At 37.8% G+C, this 19,272-nt stretch overlaps 1 protein-coding gene across 1 annotated transcript in view; it reads right to left on the bottom strand.

Annotated features, from left to right (window-relative positions):
- Window positions 1-19,272, bottom strand: part of PRKN (parkin RBR E3 ubiquitin protein ligase) — a gene marked incomplete at its 5' end in the record, with an annotated part of 536,136 nt that overhangs the window by 130,324 nt on the left and 386,540 nt on the right. The window contains one exon of the mRNA XM_026080011.1: window positions 2,703-2,764. Coding sequence (XP_025935796.1) covers window positions 2,703-2,764 — 62 coding nt within the window. The remainder of the gene's footprint in view (window positions 1-2,702; window positions 2,765-19,272) is intronic.

The following is a 19,272-nucleotide window of genomic DNA, read 5'->3' as shown; positions in this document are numbered from 1 at the left end:
CTATTATTCTTTGACTATTGCTTGGGCTTGAAGAAAATATATGCTGGATGGTAATGCTGAAATTGTAAGTAGTCTGAATTCAGCAGGGTTTTAATGAATTATGATTTTTTTTCTATCTAGTACACATGACAACAGAAAAAGACATACTCTTAAGTGTGTTTAAAAAAMCCAAATATATAACCAAATAAATATAAGAAATAATTAAATAGTCATGTGAATAAGGAATTTTCCCCAAATCTCTTATTTTCTTCATTTACAGGATTTTAACTATTTTTTACCTTGTTTTTGCATCAATTTCTCCCTCTCAAACTGTGGGCTAATTCCAAGAAAATGCTACAGCGGTCACCACTAGACTCATTACAATATTGCTTTTGTGAGGGAGAATATAATTGCAGTATTCTTTATATTGGTATGGGCTCATGAAATAATTCAAGTAGCATGGCAATGTTCATTACTTGAAAAGACATTTGTAAAGACTGTAATGATGATCACTGTATCCAAATATTCTATTATTGTAGCCATTTTCAGTGAAAGACAAATCTTTATATGTCAGATCCATTCTGCAAAACAACTTTCCATCTACATAGTTTTATGCTCCTAACCCATGTTGTGAAATATTTTTCATCTGTTTTAGGTCAATAAAAATGTTCAGTCAATAAAAAAGGAGTAATTCCATTACAAAAGCCTGAAAAATACCAAAAATACTCTGTGTGGCAAAAATACTGTGTTTATTTTAGTAGCAGTGCTTTACTCATAGAACTCCTTCTCAGTCCATTCTCTTCAAGACTTCTCTTATTATTGGATACAGATTAACTGTCTTCTGTTTTGAGGTTGCTTGTGATTTACATCATCTCAGTTCTGGAGATAATGTATGACCATATAATTTAATACTCTCATAATGCAAAGACACCAGGGTGGATGAGCAGACAAAGGTGAATAAAGAAAAATTAATTAAACAGGCAGTCTTAAATCTGACATTTACTAATTTCTGAATTCTTGATTTGCACTCTTAACTCTTTTAGCCTTTATTTTTATGTCTACCACTCCCTTTTTTGAAAAGCAAATAGAAAAAAACAGAAAGTCCATCAAGTAAATCGTATCAGCTCAGTCAGTGGTCATTACCAAGGCTGGGTTCTGTAACTCCATCGTCAGAGCTATCAAACTCTGGTTCAGCCCTCTCCTTCCTACACTCAGTCTCTGGGTTTAGCCATTTCCTCCTTCCCCTTCCAAAACTCTCCTTTCTTCCCTCTCTTCCCAGTCTACTCTGCATAGCTTCACCTCCTTGGGCATTTAGTACAGACCTTCTTTTATTTACCAGCCTCTTCTAGCCAGTTTCTTTACTTAGTCATTGCCCTCCAGTCCTTGGTCCCCAGTTCCTTGTCAGACCTTTATTGCTCTCACCCTGGTTTCTACTCCTACCCTCTTTGCCCAGTCAGCCCCATCTCTCCTGCTTCCCCAAGCTCCATCCCTGGTGTCACTCTTTCCTCTATTTGCCTGCTGGATCTCATCAGTCTCCTGGCCCAGACAATCCTAGTCATAATTTCTACATTTGCTCTTCCTAAATCCTCAGTCTCAACAGAGTCCTTCTTCCATTCTCTCCTTGGGAATTGTCTGGCCTGTTTTTTGTCTTTTTTTCCACTCCTGTCAGTTAAATCCTCCCACACTCCTCTTCAGGCTGCCTTCTTGCTACAGAGAAACTGAGTCCCTGAGGAATTAGGATGACCTTCTGTAACAGCTGAAAAGAGACTCTGACGGAGGAACACTAAAAGTCTAGAAAACTTACCAGCAGTCCTAACTGTCATAAAAATATACCTGTAGGAGATTGAAAGGGAACGGAGAAGCAAAAGGAGGTTCTAGACAATAAAGTCAGATATAACACCTAAGGAACCAGACTTGGACTGGACATCTCAGGGCCTACTCCTGCCTCTGACACAGCCTTCGTATAGCCTTTCCCAAGTCCCTTGGGGCTAGATTCACTAAAAGACATTGATACTCTGATGTACAGTACATGAATGCTGACCTGTTATGTCCTTGGTCCCTAGAATCTGCAACTCTGTGTTAGGCAGTTAGGCTCCATAAACAGTACATTAGGAGAGGCAGACTTGAAAGATACGGACAACTTGAATTTCAGAAATGCTGAGTATTCAAAAATTCAACTTGCCTTTCAAAATTTAAGGCTATTTTCTCAATATATCTATACATTAATTTTAGTATTGACAAAACAGGAACTGTGATCACCTTCTGAGTGTTACAAAAGCATATCACTTACGCTTTCTCAAGATCTCTCTATAGAAACAGTTCTGTGAGTACAAAGCACAGCTATAATTATGAATGAGAAACATACCTTTAAAAGAGACAAAAAGGCCACAGAAAGAGAAAGATCCTATTATGAGTAGCTGTAAATATCAATCCCTTAGTCAGATTGTTTGCCTCTCCGATGTTTTAGAGAGCCTGTTTACTGCTGTAGTCCAAAGCTGAAAAGCTGTGGCAGATAGCAGATGTACCAATTAATAACCTGTCAAGGCTGATGGATAGAATGAAAAAAAAAAATCTCATGTATATCTCCCGTGTGCTTTTTTCCCCACATTTCAGGTCACTGGGGGTCATGAGACACACAGTGTCTCCCTGGAGAGAGACGAAACTGTCTCATTAGCGTCTATCTTTCATGACATTATGACGCTGCCTTTGAGATGCTAACTCACCTGCTCTTCTCCCAGAATCCTGAAGTGATGAAGCTCTTTAATCAAGGAGTCTGGACAGCCAGCTGTTGGGAAGAAACAAAACCAGGCATTTTAGAGCTCCCCGTCAGTGCTGTTTCAGTATAAGATACATAGATGCAGAGAGGATAGAATACACAGATTACATTAGATAAAGAAGATTAGAAAGATTAGCCATGGTTCTGTGGGCATCAGGATGCTGAAAACCATCTATCAAATAATCCTTCCACGTTTCTAAGCATACTACCAAGAACACTTAGAAAGGTTATGTTCTGTATATTTTAGCCCTTTTCCCAAAKGACTGCAAACCAAAAGCAAGATGAAAATCGTAGCACTGTCTGCCAGATACCGCCAGCCCCTTAGTGTAAGCCAACAAGCTTGTTAAAAGAGGATCTCACATCAAAACCTTGGAGCTACCCAAAGCTGAATTCTGATTCACACACCAGGTTTGGACTCATTTCTAAGTGTATTACAGGTTTTCCCTGATTCCCTGAAGGACTTCACAGACTCTGCAGGCCTCACAGATCACTTTACTTTTGGCTGTCACAAATACAATCCACTGCATAAATAAGCAGTTGTCACCCATTGATGTAAAACACAAACCAACTACACAGGCAGGGGAGAGATTTGCCAAACTTTGCAATCAGATTAAGGTTTGACTGTTACAGACATTCACATCTCTACAGGCCAGTAAGAAAAAATATGTCTCTCCTGATGCCATGCAGTTTACTGACCTGTTCAGCCTGTGATTACCTTCCTAGTGATGAAATCCAAGGGCACTACTCACTTCTGTAGACTACTAGACTCATTTCTGGCAAGGAATAGTAGTGCAGACCTGCGAAAGYAATCTGGGCTTTATTTCTCTTACCATAAATTGAAGAATCTGCTTGTGAACACAGAAAAGGTGGAGAATACTGCTCCCATAAAAGGAATTAAAAACATAGTTTTGCCCAGAACATGGGAGGAACTAAGATTTTTATCAACCTGTTTTTCTGCTGACACACTTATGAAAAAGTTCTCTTTCACCCTTAAAGTTACTATTAAAAGGATGCAAATAAATTTGGAGATGGTTGTCAGGATATCTCCATCAGCAGCGTGACTTCACTCAAAGGCAAACTGGGGCATGGCTTATACTCACAACTTTTGTTGGCATAGTTGTGTTAGGGATACAAAAGAAAAAACACTTATACTTGTAAGCAGCGAAACTGAAAAGGCAAAAACATTGTATAGGCACATGGACACAGTTATATTAGTACAAGTCTAATGGTATGGCTTTCTCTACCTAGGGAATAGATTTAAATATCTAAAACAACGTCCTACTGGTAAATTCTCTATCACCATTCAGAGGAGGTACATGTGGAGAAGGCACCATCAACACAACTGTATCAGTAAACCCTTTAAAGGTAGCCAAGGTTTAAGCATATAGTGAGAAATATCTACTAGTAGCTTATTTCTTACTAAATACTACTGTTTCCTCCCATTTAATAAAAAATGATCTCCTGATAGCCTTCTCTCTGTCCATCTCTTCCTCCCCTCACACACCAGGATATTCACACATTTGAATGCAAGAATGAGTTTTAGCTCTGTCAGTGATTCTTTCTTCATGATTTTATCCTTTTTATCTTCTGGGGCCACTCTGTGTCACCTTTAATTCTTCTCTCCTTACTTCCCCCCAGGCTCAGGCTCTCACTGTTTTATTCAACTTCTTGTTCTCAGTGTACTTAAAGTCATTGTTACTACCTCCACCACAGAAACACTTCTATGCAGCATTTTTCAGTCCATTTTCACTGGCATTTATATCTCCATCTATTAACTATTACATCTCCATCTCCAACTACTACAAGTTAAGCACAGTACACACTGGGTTCACAGGCAAACTTTGCACACCAAAGCATAAAAGAAAAAAAGTATATTCAAGTTTCTGATGTACAACTTGCACTTGCCACAAAAAATAAATACTCTGCACTTTACAGATTTCTGCTGTTTTGTGTAGAATGCTTTGAGGATTAATTATTATGCTCTCTGTAGTACAGAAGCCCTTATATTCAATAACCCCAACAATTACCAAAAGTTTTCATTTTCCCCTTCCTAATCAACTACTACTTGATAAAACACAGGCTTATATAAAATTTCCACACACATACACCAAAATATAGCAATAGTTACATAAATAAATCAATGAAAATTAAACACTACAGTAATAAAAGCCTTTAACCAGAAGCCAAAACTCTGGGTTGAAGACATCCGTAAGCTGATAAAATGACAGCTAAAGCATTTATTAGCTCCCGCTTTCAGCTGAAATTCAAACCTATGTGTTTCATATGTTCTGGGCTACAATGACTGTTACAGGTTTTTGCCTGCTGTGGAGGCAGAATGAGAAGTAATGAGTATGAAATTGGTGCAGATCTTTAGTTTTTTTATACCGCATTTTCTCTGATGTAACTCTATTGACCTCAAAGGAATAAGAGCTATAAAACTAGTGAGATAACATAGGAAAGAGGCTCAATAGTCTCAGTGAGAAACTAATGTATGAACGGATGATACCAAGTTCAAAGCATTAGTAGCTTTAAAAACTCACTGCAAATAAGACCTTTGTTTCCATTTTAAATTTTCTGTCACATCCCAGATTATTTGTTCTGGCAATTTCTTTTGTTGCTTGATTCCCACTTCACATCATTAATTTACTCCAAATGCTAATATAGAAAAGCTACACTTATTAATCAAATGTGCATTTAAAATTACAGAAATTTACAACTGTCAGCCCTTATCGTTGTGGCATTCTCTTCACAAAGATATTTTTAATTTGTTCACATAAGGAGACACAACTCCAAAAGAAAAATAAAAAGGCAAAATTTAAGGACAGATTAAGAAGTAATGTCTCCTGACATCATAAATCCTCTAATTTGAATTGCTCTGTACATACATTTTCAGCTACACTTATAATTAAACTATGATTCCAACTACTACCAATTTAATTACCCAAATTGTCACATATTTTTTTCTCAGACAGAATTAGCTTCTGTTTTTGTTTTTACTTAAAATTAATTCTTTGTATGACTTATGTTCTCCAGTGAACTGCCAAAGCAAAAGTTAAATCAACCCTTTGATATTGCATAAACTGGCAAAATGCAAGCAAAAAAGGATTTCTGTTCTGAATACAGACAACTGAGAGGCAACGCAAGTGTCAGGGCACTGAGGGCAGATGCAGTAGCTGAATGTTGCCTCCCAAATTCTGCACCAAAAGGAAATGCATGTTGGTCATAAATATATTTTTTATGTCCAGGGCTGAATTCTCTCCTCAGATATAATGTCTTCAAAAATACCTTACAGTTACAAGCATTTATACCTATACTGCAGGACTGTATGCTATATCTTACTTTCTACTGAAGATATGTAGCAGTATTTCCTGCCTTGCATATTAAGTTCCATCTTTCCCCAAAATGTATATTTGGGTGAGATTCACTTCATTGAACTTAAGCATCTAAAAATTAGTTATCTAGATCTAATATAGTACTTGCATGTTTCCTTTATAGTCAATGGAAGGAAATACGTACCCTCATAGGGTAATTCCTCTTGTCTGAGATAGACCCAACAAAAGTATCTTTTTCTCTCCATTAACTATAGAGTCTAAGGTGACTAGATAAGATATACACAACTAACTTTTAAAATTAGATGAGATCAATTTCACCCAGCACCTGCAATTCAACAAGTCATTTATGCATATGCTTCACTTATATGCTTACAGTTTTCTTCTCATGTTTAGCCCCTTGCAAACGGAGCACTTACATTATGAACACAGCATAAATTCTATTTCTACTCGCTTATAAATTATGTCTGCATCAACCCTTGTTAATTCTGAAAAGTACATACCCTTTCGTGAGTTCTGAACATAACCATATATGAATATCTATCAGTGTCCTTCAAAGGATTTCTTTCCACAGTGCTAAYTGCTAAGCCAAGCTTGCAACTGAATAATGTTTCAGATACATGAGAATAACCAGTTATTTCATGCCTAGAAAATTAATGCATGAGTGTCCTTTTTTCTGATTTGTCTAAGTAAAATCATATTTGAATTGAGTACAGATAAGAAAAATGTTTCACATTAAAAACAACCTCCCAAAATCTAAATATTTGGAAATGCAGCACTGTAGTATTTGCAATATGGCAACAAAGAGATAAGTGGTGATGAGGAAGGAGAAAAAGAGCCCAGCACCACACTGTGTGTGACAATGACAGGAACAGTAACTGGGTACAAAGAAGAGGGAGTCAAGTCAGACTTTCACACAACACCCAAGCCTTAGCAGGTTGGGAATCCTACAATTAGCAAGCGTTTGTTCGCTTTCTCATTTTCCCAGCCTCTTCCAAACTGGTTACTAATGGCAATATCAGTGTAAAAAAATATACCTTTATGCTGTTTGTGCCTCTTCCAGTGAAAAACGATCCTGTGTTGGTGACAGTGTAATCACTTTTAAGGGAACAGACAATGATTTTGAAGTAGTAAGCGACTTCATTGTATTTGTGTTAATTAAATGTTTTGATGTTTCAGGTGACCTTTTCTCATTCCCAATGCTAGGGAAACACGAATAAAGACAAAAATAAGAAGAGCATATGGCATGCACAAATATTTTACTGAAAAGAGAAACAGATACTATGAAGAATATCACGTATGTAATTTACAGACCATGAGCACATAAGCCTATCTCTGGCATATTGCTTGGGCTGAAAGCTGTAGAAATGTCTTCTTACAGATCCCACAGAAGGGTATCATTAAAACCATTGCCATCTTTTTATTACAATCTTAATGAGCAATAGTTTTGTAAGTAGTTTAGCAAATTATTGAGATTTTTTCTCTTTTACTTATGAATTTTGTAATGTAACCAAATTTCATGTGTCATTAATTTGTAGACCAACACTGTGTTTACAGATATCATTCTTTGTAGAAGACAGGTTTATTTTTTTAAGGAAAGAAAAATGACAAAATTATTCTGTGAATAATTTGCCATCTCAAGTCTTAAAGCCTGACATTTGCAGGTTTTAAAATGTGGAGGTTTCACATGGGCACACAACTGTATCTGTTAGGATCAATTATTGCTAACCACCAGTAATCACAAAATCACAAGTCAGACCCAAAATTTCTCATGAAATCAGCTTGTAATCATTACATTTAGTTATTCATTTATTACTAAAAAAAGTTCTTATTCATTAACCTTCTGATTCCTTAATGTTGATAATGCATTCAAGCCACAATTTCAAAGTAAGATTCTCAGACCCACTAACTCATACTTCTGCTTCAAATACGATTGTGATGATCTATTGTGACTGGGATATGTTCACTTATGGAACATTTTTCCCCAAGAAAGAAAACGAAACAACCTTTTGTTCAGTGGATGTGCAGCGGTTATTTCTTTGCCTAAACATCTGCTTACTTACAGGTATCAAAACTTTTCTCAAGAAGTTTGATCCATCTTAGCTATAGATCTATTTCAAAATGCTAKAAGCAGCATTCAGCCTGGCTGACATACTTAAACATCAGAGGATTTAGTTCTTGTAAATATACTGTTGACTGAAGTAATTGATCTATTGGAGACAATCCTATAATACCCAAATATATGATACTGGCTGCCTTATAGTTAGTCTAAGAAATAACACATACAATAAAAACGATAAAGTGAAATAAAAAATTACATGGGATTCTTTACTTGCACCATGACATTTTGATAACATCAGTTTCCAGATGATATTTTTCTGTTCAGTAATCTAGAAAAGTAGGTATTAAGAAAAACAAAGTATGCCCAAAAGGAGATAGATTAGAGTGCTTAAATAAAATAGATTCTTTTGAAAAAAACATGGAGGAGGAGATATTTTCAAAACCAATGAGTACTGACTTTTGTCCTTGCAAAATCAACRGGCATGTGTTAGTCTGCAAAGCTCAGCTCTGCTCTTGGGCAATGCTAAACGAGAGGGTGCAACAAGCCATATCTGCAGGTGGCTTACGCACCCAGAGGTCAACGTTGTGAAGGTCTTTCCTGTACATCTTTAGAAGCCTCTGTAAAAATACAAATAGTGGGGCAGTTCTACAGCTGAAGCAAACTGGCATAGTTACAGTTAAGTCCATAGTGCTTACACATGTTCAGACCAGCAAAAGAATTGGCTTTGTACACTGAATTTAATACTTTGTTAAAAAAAGTGTGTGCCAATAAAAGGTACCCTTTTGAAAGATTAAGTTTCCCTTATTGCATAGCTTGCTTTACAATAGGAACTCTACTTGCTCCTTTTTTAAATTTCAGAATTAAATACCCTTTTATCCTGATTAATGCTCTTGTCAAACAGAATTATGGTCATTTTGTTTTGTCTTGACTAACTTCCAACAGCTGAAGTCAGTAAAAAGTTCTATACATTATTTTGGGATCAAATGGGCTAGTAAAGCTAGTATTCAAGAAAGTGTCCTGAAAGCTTGATTGCTGGGACAGAATATCTGTTGGGTTTTGAGGTTTACCAGAGATGTTGCTCAACTGAACATGTTAAATTCTTGTTTGTACGTGCTTCTTAATTTCAAAATCAATTAGGGACATGAAAGATTTTTGCTGACCTGCAGTACTTGTGCAATAATTCTGCAAAAGGACTGCATTAGACACAGAAAAGGCTCACATAAAGTTTGAGTACTTGCAGCAAACAGAGCATCTCATTAGAGAAAATTCTTTTGGGCTGGCTTTCTCACACTGCACACAGTTCTGGCCTTTGCAGTGCTGCTACTTACTGTTTTTTAATGATGTTTCAAGGCCAAATGACCAAAACTAATGAACCACGTTAGCCATTTCCTACTAGGTTCTTTTTTTTAATCTCTACAGCAGAAAATATCAGCAGGAATATTGACCTGACATTTCAGTTTAGGACCGGCTTGCTTGCTTGCTTTTTGCATAAGGTAATATTTAAAAGAGACTTGAACAAATACTGTTTACTTCTCATTGGAATTCCAACCCTGAATTGCACCGAACTGCACAATGCCAGCATGCCAGTTATTTCTGGCAGTTTTCCATAAACGCTGCACTGCTATATGATGAACTGTCCAAAGAGCCCCTCAGAGGCAGGAGATTTTCTAAAAATAAATTCAGTATTGCCCAAGAGATGGAGACTTCTTAGTGACCATGAAATACAGCAAACTTATTTGACTCACAGACTCTACCATCCGGTTGTTCAATATTCCTGTTTAAATTATAGGCTTAAATTCACCCATGCAATTCCCAGCAAAGTCAGTGAATATAAAGCTTATGTAACAAGACCTAATCCATGCTGTCTATCTGTAACAGGAAACTGAACAGGGACCTTCCCTGCTCAAATACAGCAGCTCCAGAAGCAGGCCTAAAAAGGAGAATTCCTTCTTTCTCTGCAGGTACTGACTTATGTCAAGCTTAAGTAAATTTTAGACACAACATCACTTCATTAACAAAACTTATTTCTACAGCTTCTTTGTAACATCAAAAAATCAGAAAATCAGCAAGTCTAAGGCTCCTAACATTACACAGGTGAATTAGTTTTTTAATTGAGATACAACAGAGCTGCTGTAAACTTCTTCTGGAACACACAATACCTTGCGCCATATAAACTTTGTCAGTGGAAAGCTCATTGCAGGGATCTGGGCTGAAATGAGCTCTTCACTGTCAGTATACTAGGTTTTTAGCTCAATCAACTCAGTTCATGAAAGGTTTTCTCATCTTTTATTCAAAAAGTAATTGAAATCTCCAAAGCAAACTCTGTTCTCTCAAATTCCCACCTTCATGCTGCTACTGGCCTTTGATGATGATCAGTCCTTTTGAGAAGGCAAGTGAGAGGTCAGGAGCTTTCAGCACATGGTAGAGACTTTATAAGAGAGGAGATTGTCTTTGCAGGGAAACCCCAACTATCACTGAATAAAAGTCAACAGTCAAAAAGTCAACAAAAATAACTGTCAAAGAATTTCATTTGCCAGTTACTGAAGGGCAAGTTACTTGAAAAGTCCATCATTTCTGAATGCCAGAATTAAACAGGTGCAATGCAGAAGGCACTAAAAGGTTTCTAACCTGAAATTAAATCAAAGTTCATACAGCAGTTATCCAACTCGTGGCTTGATAACAGAAGTATATTACGAAGCCCAAGGTGAAGAGAATCAGATATGGAGAGTAAATATTTCTTTTTTTTTCACTTAAAAGTTGGAGTAAGAAAACTATCCTCCTACAATTCTGGGAATAAGAGATAAAATGAACAGTTTCACCAACTCATGTTGCAGTAAATTCCCTTGTCACCCAAGCACTCATGTTTTACCAGGTGAGGCTATCACACAGACTATGTAATGTGGAGTAAGCCATTGTAGTATAAAGAAAGCTGTGGCCAGGTGTCAGAGAACAAACACAGCTTTCCATCTCTTCTAATTACAAAACCTAGTGTTAAAAGAAATTAAAATGCATTTTTTTCAAGGTTATTACCCGTCCACAGCACAAAATCAATATGCTAAGCTCAAAAAATATCTGACAGAAAAACCAAGACGCACACATGTAGGTCTCGCTCTCTTTACTCACACATGCATAAGCATGCACGAAATTACTCCTGGAGAATGGCAAACAATATTCAGTGACCCAGAAACAACAATGCTTTCTTTTGCTTCTTTTAGATTTCTTTTTTCCAGGGATATGATGTCACTCTGTACAAACAGTATATAAAAAATGCAATTCCTTTAATCTGTGCAGCATTTATAAGAGTCCAACATGAGCCTTTCACTGAGAGCTTAGACAAATATTTAAATTGCTACATAAATGGCTCAGACTATGCGACAAGCCCAGGCTACTCTAAAAATAAATGTTCAGGGACAATAAACCCATCCAACCAAAAGAGAATTTTAAAAAGGCATGGATTATATTATGTCTCACAGAATAGTACAGACATATCTGAACAAGTGACTATGATTTGCTCTTTTTCATAGACATCTTATGACAGAAAAACATGTCTAGAATACTTCAGAATGAAGCAACTGTCTAAAAATGACCTGCACTCTCTTAATGGAGTTGAAATGTTAATTGTTACCTATTTATAACATTTTTCTTCCTCCTCCTCACCAGCAATACATGTATGCATATCTTATCACTCTCTGTGATGGAACATGGCAAAGTTCCACTTTTCGCAAAATGAGGACAGTTTTGCATTTCACCTTAATCAGATCAAATTAGGGCAGGTGGTAACCCTGCAGGCAACATAATTATGAAAAATGCCTGTGTTCAACACAAACTGTCCTTCCAGTCCCGAAGTCTAATAGGACATCATAGTACAATCTTTTTACATTTTACTGGCAGCTCAGAACATAAAAGTCCACAGAGGGGGGTTATATGCTGCTCTGACTTTTGCCTCTGTAAATCCAGAGAAATAATACATATGTTCTTCAATATTTATACTAACATAGGAGGTAAAGTTTGCTTCTGAGTGCAGATGCTGGTATGGGATTAAAACTAAAGTTAAATACAGGATAAAAGAAATTAAGTCACTCTCTACCCAGGACTAATTCTAATAACATTGTGCAAGACAGGCTAATCCTGTATTACGAACAGTGATTTGTGTTTCTACTATAAAAAGCCGGACAGGCGAGCATAAATACAGGAGCTCATGCTGCCTGTTTGTCTAACAAAAAAGAATTGTAAAGATCAGAGAGCTTCCCAAAGATAGAGAGCTAAGGATTTTCCTGATTTTATATTTATATACTGTCCCTATTCTTGAATAGATCACTTGCAATGAATAGCTGGTAAAACACATTTGAAATCAGCTGAAAATTTAATGCAAAATTCCATTCTCCATTAAAGGGATAATACAGCCAGGTTCATTTAGAATATTACTCCTCTGAAGACACCCTGAGCACTGCAATAACAAATGTTATATCAAAGATGCACTCAGCAACAAATGCAATATGAGTCTCTGCGAGGCAATTTTTCAGTATGTCAGAATTATAATATCACTCCATGGAAACAAAATAAGCAGCACAAGCTCGGCTGTTGGGATCACTTTATTAGCAATGCAGTGTTTTCTCATAAAGAATGCTTTGCTTTGGATCTGTCAATGAACATCAAAGATGGCCTATCCATTTTTATGGAGCACAACTTATTATTTGCCTATGAAATAAACAAAACACTCTAACATTCATCTCTCTTTCCGCAACACTTCAAAAATATTATTGAGAATGACAAAACAAATCCTGCTCATCTTTTTTGTACAGCTGAAGTCCAGTCCAGTGAGGTTCTTTTTTTTTTTTTTTTTTTAATCAAGAGTGATAAACACTGAAACAGCCTTCCCAAAAGTACCAGTTAGAGAATAGTGAACATTTTCCACCTGGTGGATGTTTATCTGTTTTTAAATACCCACAGACTTCAGCAAGTATTGAAAAGTATTTCGCTCTGGTTAGTCATCATGTTGATACATAAATTGACTTAATCTCATCTCTCATGCATTAAAAAGAAAACTCCACTCTCGCTAGGTGCTTTGCTGCCACCTGGGTGCTGCAGCACTGGAGAGGCTCTTTCCTGATCTTGTGACGACTCACAGATGGCTGCTGCTCTTGCACCATGCTCACGAACTTCCAAGGCTGCTACAATTTACCCAAAGCTCAATGGCTGTGTTGGGCCAGGAACACAGGGGTAAATGGATATGCTGCAATTCACTGGGAAGGAGCAGAACCGCGTAGCTCTGCATTATGCCATCCCTGACTCATCTGTACACCGAAGTGAGTTAGTGCAAGCCATTTCATGAAATTACGCTAGCAGTTTAGTACAGAACAGCTGCTGCACCACACTGGAGGATACTCCTAGTCTTTACTTACACAGCCACAAATAACTTCCAAGCTAATCCAGAGCAACAGCATACATCTTTTATCTTTACCACTTTAAACAGAGATATGCTGTATGTTGTAATTAGTTGGTCTTGTCCGACTTTTTTTATTAACCTGCAATAATTCCATTATCACAATGGTTCAATACATCCTCATTGAATTAGACACTCACTATGACACTGTTTCTTCTAATATTTGAATCACTGGGCCTATATCTAAAGCAGGCACATTTTTCCCCCAGCCATACCTTTTTTTTCTGTATTCTTTCAACATTGCTGAGTTTCTAAGTTGTGAGTCTGAAGCCAGAATAGACAGGCAGAGGAGCAACTCTCCAACCTCACCAACCGCAGATAAGAAACCCACAGGGTATAGAGGCTTTCTGGGGGGCTCTTTTTTTTCTTTTCTTTCCCCCTTTGGGTGGAGGTAATGACGTATCAATTGTTTCCAAACAGGAAATAAAAATCTCTGAAAATTTTGTACCCAGTAGGATTCTAGAGTCACATAGCTTGGCCCTATGAATGCTGGTGTAGACACTAGAAATCAGCATGGGAATGTTGTTGACCCTAATACTGATGCTAACACTTAAGTACGCTGATAAGCCACATCAGAACGGGCGCCTCCACAGCTCCCTCCAACACGCTGCCGACCCCTTCCCCAGAAACAGAGACAGAGCTCAGGCATCTGTCTCCTCTGTTTTTTGTTCATGTGGTACAAAATGGAAAGTCAAGTTACTGAAGCTAACCATGAGGTTGAGATTTTTTTTTCCTCATGTGATTAAAATGCTCACTTGACTTTGCTCCATTTCAGTAGATGACTGATTTGCAGTTGTAAAAATAACACTAGGTCTCACCACGTGTACACTTACCTTTTGACACCATGTTAACTATTTTTTCCAAAGAGTACTTCTGAGCAGTCATTCATATGTTAAGTACTGAACTCTGCATCACTTCTGCCTTTCAATATTACACTTTCATGCTATATATTTTCCACTTGTGTCTGTTATGTTATGGATCAGAAATTCACTTTTGCTACAAAGATGTCTGGCTCCAGAATACCACCGTGCCTGAATTTTAAGAGAGAGACTTTTTTTCCCCTGACTGAGAATAGTTGGAAATTATAGTTGGAACTATAACAGCATACATAAAAGCTAAAACTCCTTTGAAATATTTGGAGGGGAAAAAAAGCATCCCTTAAGCATCAAGTCAGCTGGAGATTCTTCACACTACTCTTCTGTACCAATTCCTATAGGATTTGCTTTTTATTGTAGCCCAGTTCCTGTCTGTTTCAGGAAAAAGATTGTCAGTTATGATAAATTATTCTGTATGGCAGGATTTAGATTCAGGTTACAGTAAACTATATTTAATGAGATTACCTGATTCTTTTTTAAGGATCAATAATTGAATTTATAGGTAGGGACCTTAAAGGTTAATTTCTAGTGCTTTACTCACTAGACTATCCAGCACTCAAATGACTTGCAGGAGACATACAATCAAAACTGGCTAATCCACATCAGCTTGTTTTAAAAAAATTGTCAGATCAACAAATCAATGATACTTACACGCTACAAAATTGGTTTCCACTTAATGGCTGACTGGATTTACACAGTTTACATGCAGCATAAATCCTGTTTTTATGTAATTTAGCAGGGATTCCGGGCAAAGAGATTCTCCTGTCTCCTGTCAATTTGCAAGAAACAGACTGGCCAGCAGAAATCCTATTTCAGTTTGATGGATGTCTATTGAGGGAAAAAGGGAAGGACAGAGGAAAGAGCAAAGCAGGATTTTTGATGTTTGGCTACAGATTGCTGTGACTGATCATTTTCCTACCTTTGCTTCCACAGCTAGCTGTGACTTTCCATTTAGATAGCCAGTCCATTCCCTGCTTTACTGGTTACTGGTTTACTGGTTACACCAAAAAGAAGTGTGCCTTGCCTATCCTGAGACACATGGATGCTACGTTCATGTAACAGAGTATGTTGCCTATTTCCTCATTCTAATTCTGCAGTCACCTTTGCAGTCGTTACAGGAGAGTCAACAATGCGGCTGCCACAAAACAAAGTCTGTGTCATTGAATACAAAAGTCAAGTTGCTGCAACAAATTCTTTCCTTGGTGGTATGTGTGCGCGCATCTCCTTTTTTTTTTTCTCCTTCTCTCTCCCTTTCTCTCTGTCTATATTTATATATATGTATTTGTAGTTATGGTTCCCTTATGAAGGGTATGGAGCATTATCTAGTTTTATTTTTACTTTTTGTTACTTTTAGAATTTGACAGAGAGCAGGCTGCTGGAAAACAACACACTTGAGATCATTGGGACTATATCCTCCTTCACTGGGGTGATAACAAATCAACTTACTAAACATCTGAAAGGTACAATGCTATTTTTGTGCAATGGCCACTGAATTAGAAGAGCTGTGATATAAAACTGATTCAGGTGACAGGTGCTTAATCAACCAAATCTCCAACAACTCTAATAATAGTTTACTAACTTCTTTTCTGTACCTGGAAAACATGATCTGAAGACAAACATAAATATTTTCAATAAAAAAATACCCCACAGCATCAGTTTGCATTTTTTCAGTCTTGTGTCTACAGATACAACTGAACTGAAGGTTAAGGCTAACATTTAAAGACAGACTGTGCATTATCTAAGAAGACGTGACATTTTTGTTTCAGGCTAGTGCTTTGYGTCTTTGTTGTTCAAGGAGATTCTCATGTAAGAAAGTAAGCTAATGTCAATGACTACATCAATTTAAATAGATAAATAAATAAATAGAGACAAAGGAAAATGCATTGAAAGTGGCTGAAATAAGTGGCATGAACACAGTACAGCAAACGGTTCTGCCAAGGAGCATTCTAATTTGGCCCAATCTACAGCAACCAATTACTCCTGCCTCAGAGATTCCTTATCTTAGATTTTCCAAGCCAGCTAGCCTCTGTTGCTTGATAAAAGACACAGCAGTATTTCAGAAAACTGCACATTAGATAAAGAAGAAACCCAGTGTTAGAAATAATTGCCTGCATTTTTTTTTTCCCAGATGAGCCAATTCTCCATCCAAATTGTTGAAAAGCTAACTACCTTCAAAGTTAGGTCTCAGTAATCCATCTCTATCGGCCACAAAAGTAATAGACTTGACAATATTGTAGAACCGTTGCTCTTAGCAGTACTGTCTGCTAGAAAATGCTAGGAAAATAATCTTCCGAAGGTCAGAAAGACCAAAGAAAGACTGAGTCGAACCCTGCCCTCTGCGACACACGCTGGACACAGCATACTTGCGACACAGCTTTAACACTGAGCTCCTCAATGCATGAAAGGTAGAAATAATCCAGTCCTTTTCTTGTTTCTTCCTCTTTCCTCTGCCTCCTCCTCCCCCTTCTGGGTAAAGACAAAAATCTCTTTGGTTTGGCAGAAGCTGGGGTAAGCAGTATTACATATGAACTGATGAACTGGATCTAATGAAAAGACCATCTCTCTCAGGGTCCTGTCTCTGGCACAGGCTAATAGCAGATGCTTAGAGAAAAAGCATAAGAAACAAGGCAAGAGTGAAATGCCTCTGTATATACCATCCTTATCTGCAGGCTGCTGTTTAGGGACATTCTGAGCTAAGGGATGCAACTAGATCATTTTATTCATTAGCCACTCATGGGCCTCTTCTCCATCCGAATAATAAATTAAATTAATATCTATCTATACACTTTGGGAACCCTGAATACTTTCGATCTCTACAGTATCCTCAAGCAATGAGTTCCACAATTTCATTTTGCATTGGGTGAGCTTCTTTTGTACACATTAAGCCTGCTGCCTGTTGATTGTGTGGCTATCTCTAGTTCTTATGCAATAAGAATGGGTGAATCCGTCTTAATCTTTTCCATTCCTCTCGTGATTTTAGAAATCTCCATCATATCTTTATTCAGGTGTCTCTTGCCACAACAGAAAAATCAGTCTCCCATCATACAGAAGCTATTCTATACCTCCAGTCATCCAGTAGCCTCGGCTGGTTTTGGAGCGCTTCAAGATAAAGCTGGAAGATGTCCCTGAGCCCCTTTCACTTGCAAGCGACATCTCAGCTGATACTCTTCTGCCCAGTCCCTGCCGGAGCCATCCACAGCAGCGCTGCAGCCAAGCCCAGGCCCTGGACAGGTTCCCCATCAATACGATTAAGTGATCGCTGGCCGTGGCCGACCCCAGAGGCCGTCACCCTGCCCCTCCTCAGTCCCACCATTCCTGGGAGTAGCCTGCCCACACTGGGCCCTGCCAGCGAGGAGTCACTAGGCAGGATCACCATATGGAATCACGGAGCCTCTAGGAAGGAGTTAAGGACGTAGGAGCCAAGCTGTGACATGAGGTACAAGGGAGGAAAAATGGACAAAAAAATCTGATAATCGGAAACTAACAAATGAAAACGAACAACTAAAAGCTTTTATCTGAAAATTGGAACTGAGGAACAAAAGATCAGGATTGCAAACAAACAGAAAGAACAAAGTCGACTACAGTCAGCCCCCTCCTTTTCATCTTCTAAAGCACAACTATTTCTCAAGGAGCATTATATTTACTCTGTAATAAGTAGCCTTGCAATTTTCATTATAAAGTTCATGCAATAACAAGAAAATTACAAGGATCATTTTATTTTCTGACAGATAAAATGGCACAGGATTGAAAACTGAACACTAGATAATGACTGATGTTTAGTGGAATTTCCCCACTCTCYCCAAAGCATGCCATTAAATAATGTGGGAAAAAACTGGTATAATTAACCCTTAACTTAGCTGCTTGCAAAGTCACTGTATATTGTCAAAGTATATGACATTTTCAACTTCTTTTCCTTTCGTCAAAGTGAAGAGAAATGGAAACAGAAAGCACTTTTGCATAGGTGCTTTATAGACTTGAATTTGAAAACTATAAAGCATGATTTCTAAAAACGCTAGATGTGATCAGTTTTGTCGGGGTTTCATAAGGAACACAGGGCTCCTTGCGGCCCGACATGTGTGTGCAGCATGCTGGAGCCATCTCAGCTTGTGCAGAGCCTGCGCTGACCTCCTCCAGCAGAACTCCTGAGGGTGAAACAGTTTGTCTGCTGCCCTCAGTTTTCTTGTCTGTGCCACAACTAGGAGAAACTAGGACCTCAAATTTATACAGCATCTGACCCATAATAAATGGAAAACAAAATCTCCGTTTGTAGCTTAATCTTTCATCTTCAACCTTCTTGAGGGTTTTTTCTTTTTTTTTCCCCCAAGTACCCTTTTTCATCTCTAGTAGCTGTCAGGTTGAGCTCTTTTGTGATTGAAAATCCTGGTTATGTAAAGTATGCTGCATCTAGCCATATGAAGGTGATATAACATTTATTTTTATTTGTTTTGCAGTTGAGCTGAAAGGCTCCCTTTTGCTAAAAACCAGACTATGCTAAACAGTGGGCAAACATGCTGTATAAGACATATACGCAGTTATGTAGGTCTACCAGAGGCTACCATGTGCATGGGTCATAGAGAATCCATGGCAGACTGCTGCAACAAAAAAGGGGAAAAATGGACAAAGTGTAGACCCAGGGAAAAACTGACAGTTATACTGATCTCCTGACTACCAGTGCCCTATCCATGTGCATGCACTAGAAGGATCCAATCCAATCAAAATAAAAATTAATTAAAAACCACAATTCAGTAACTTAATACATTTGATCTGGAGTGTTCAGAAAAAGGTCTTTGTTTTCTTTTTGGATCCTC

This window comes from Apteryx rowi, unplaced genomic scaffold (genome assembly GCF_003343035.1).
Source record: "Apteryx rowi isolate R43461 unplaced genomic scaffold, aptRow1 scaffold_509, whole genome shotgun sequence".
Taxonomy (NCBI): domain Eukaryota; kingdom Metazoa; phylum Chordata; class Aves; order Apterygiformes; family Apterygidae; genus Apteryx; species Apteryx rowi.
This window is presented reverse-complemented; position numbering and strand designations above follow the sequence as displayed.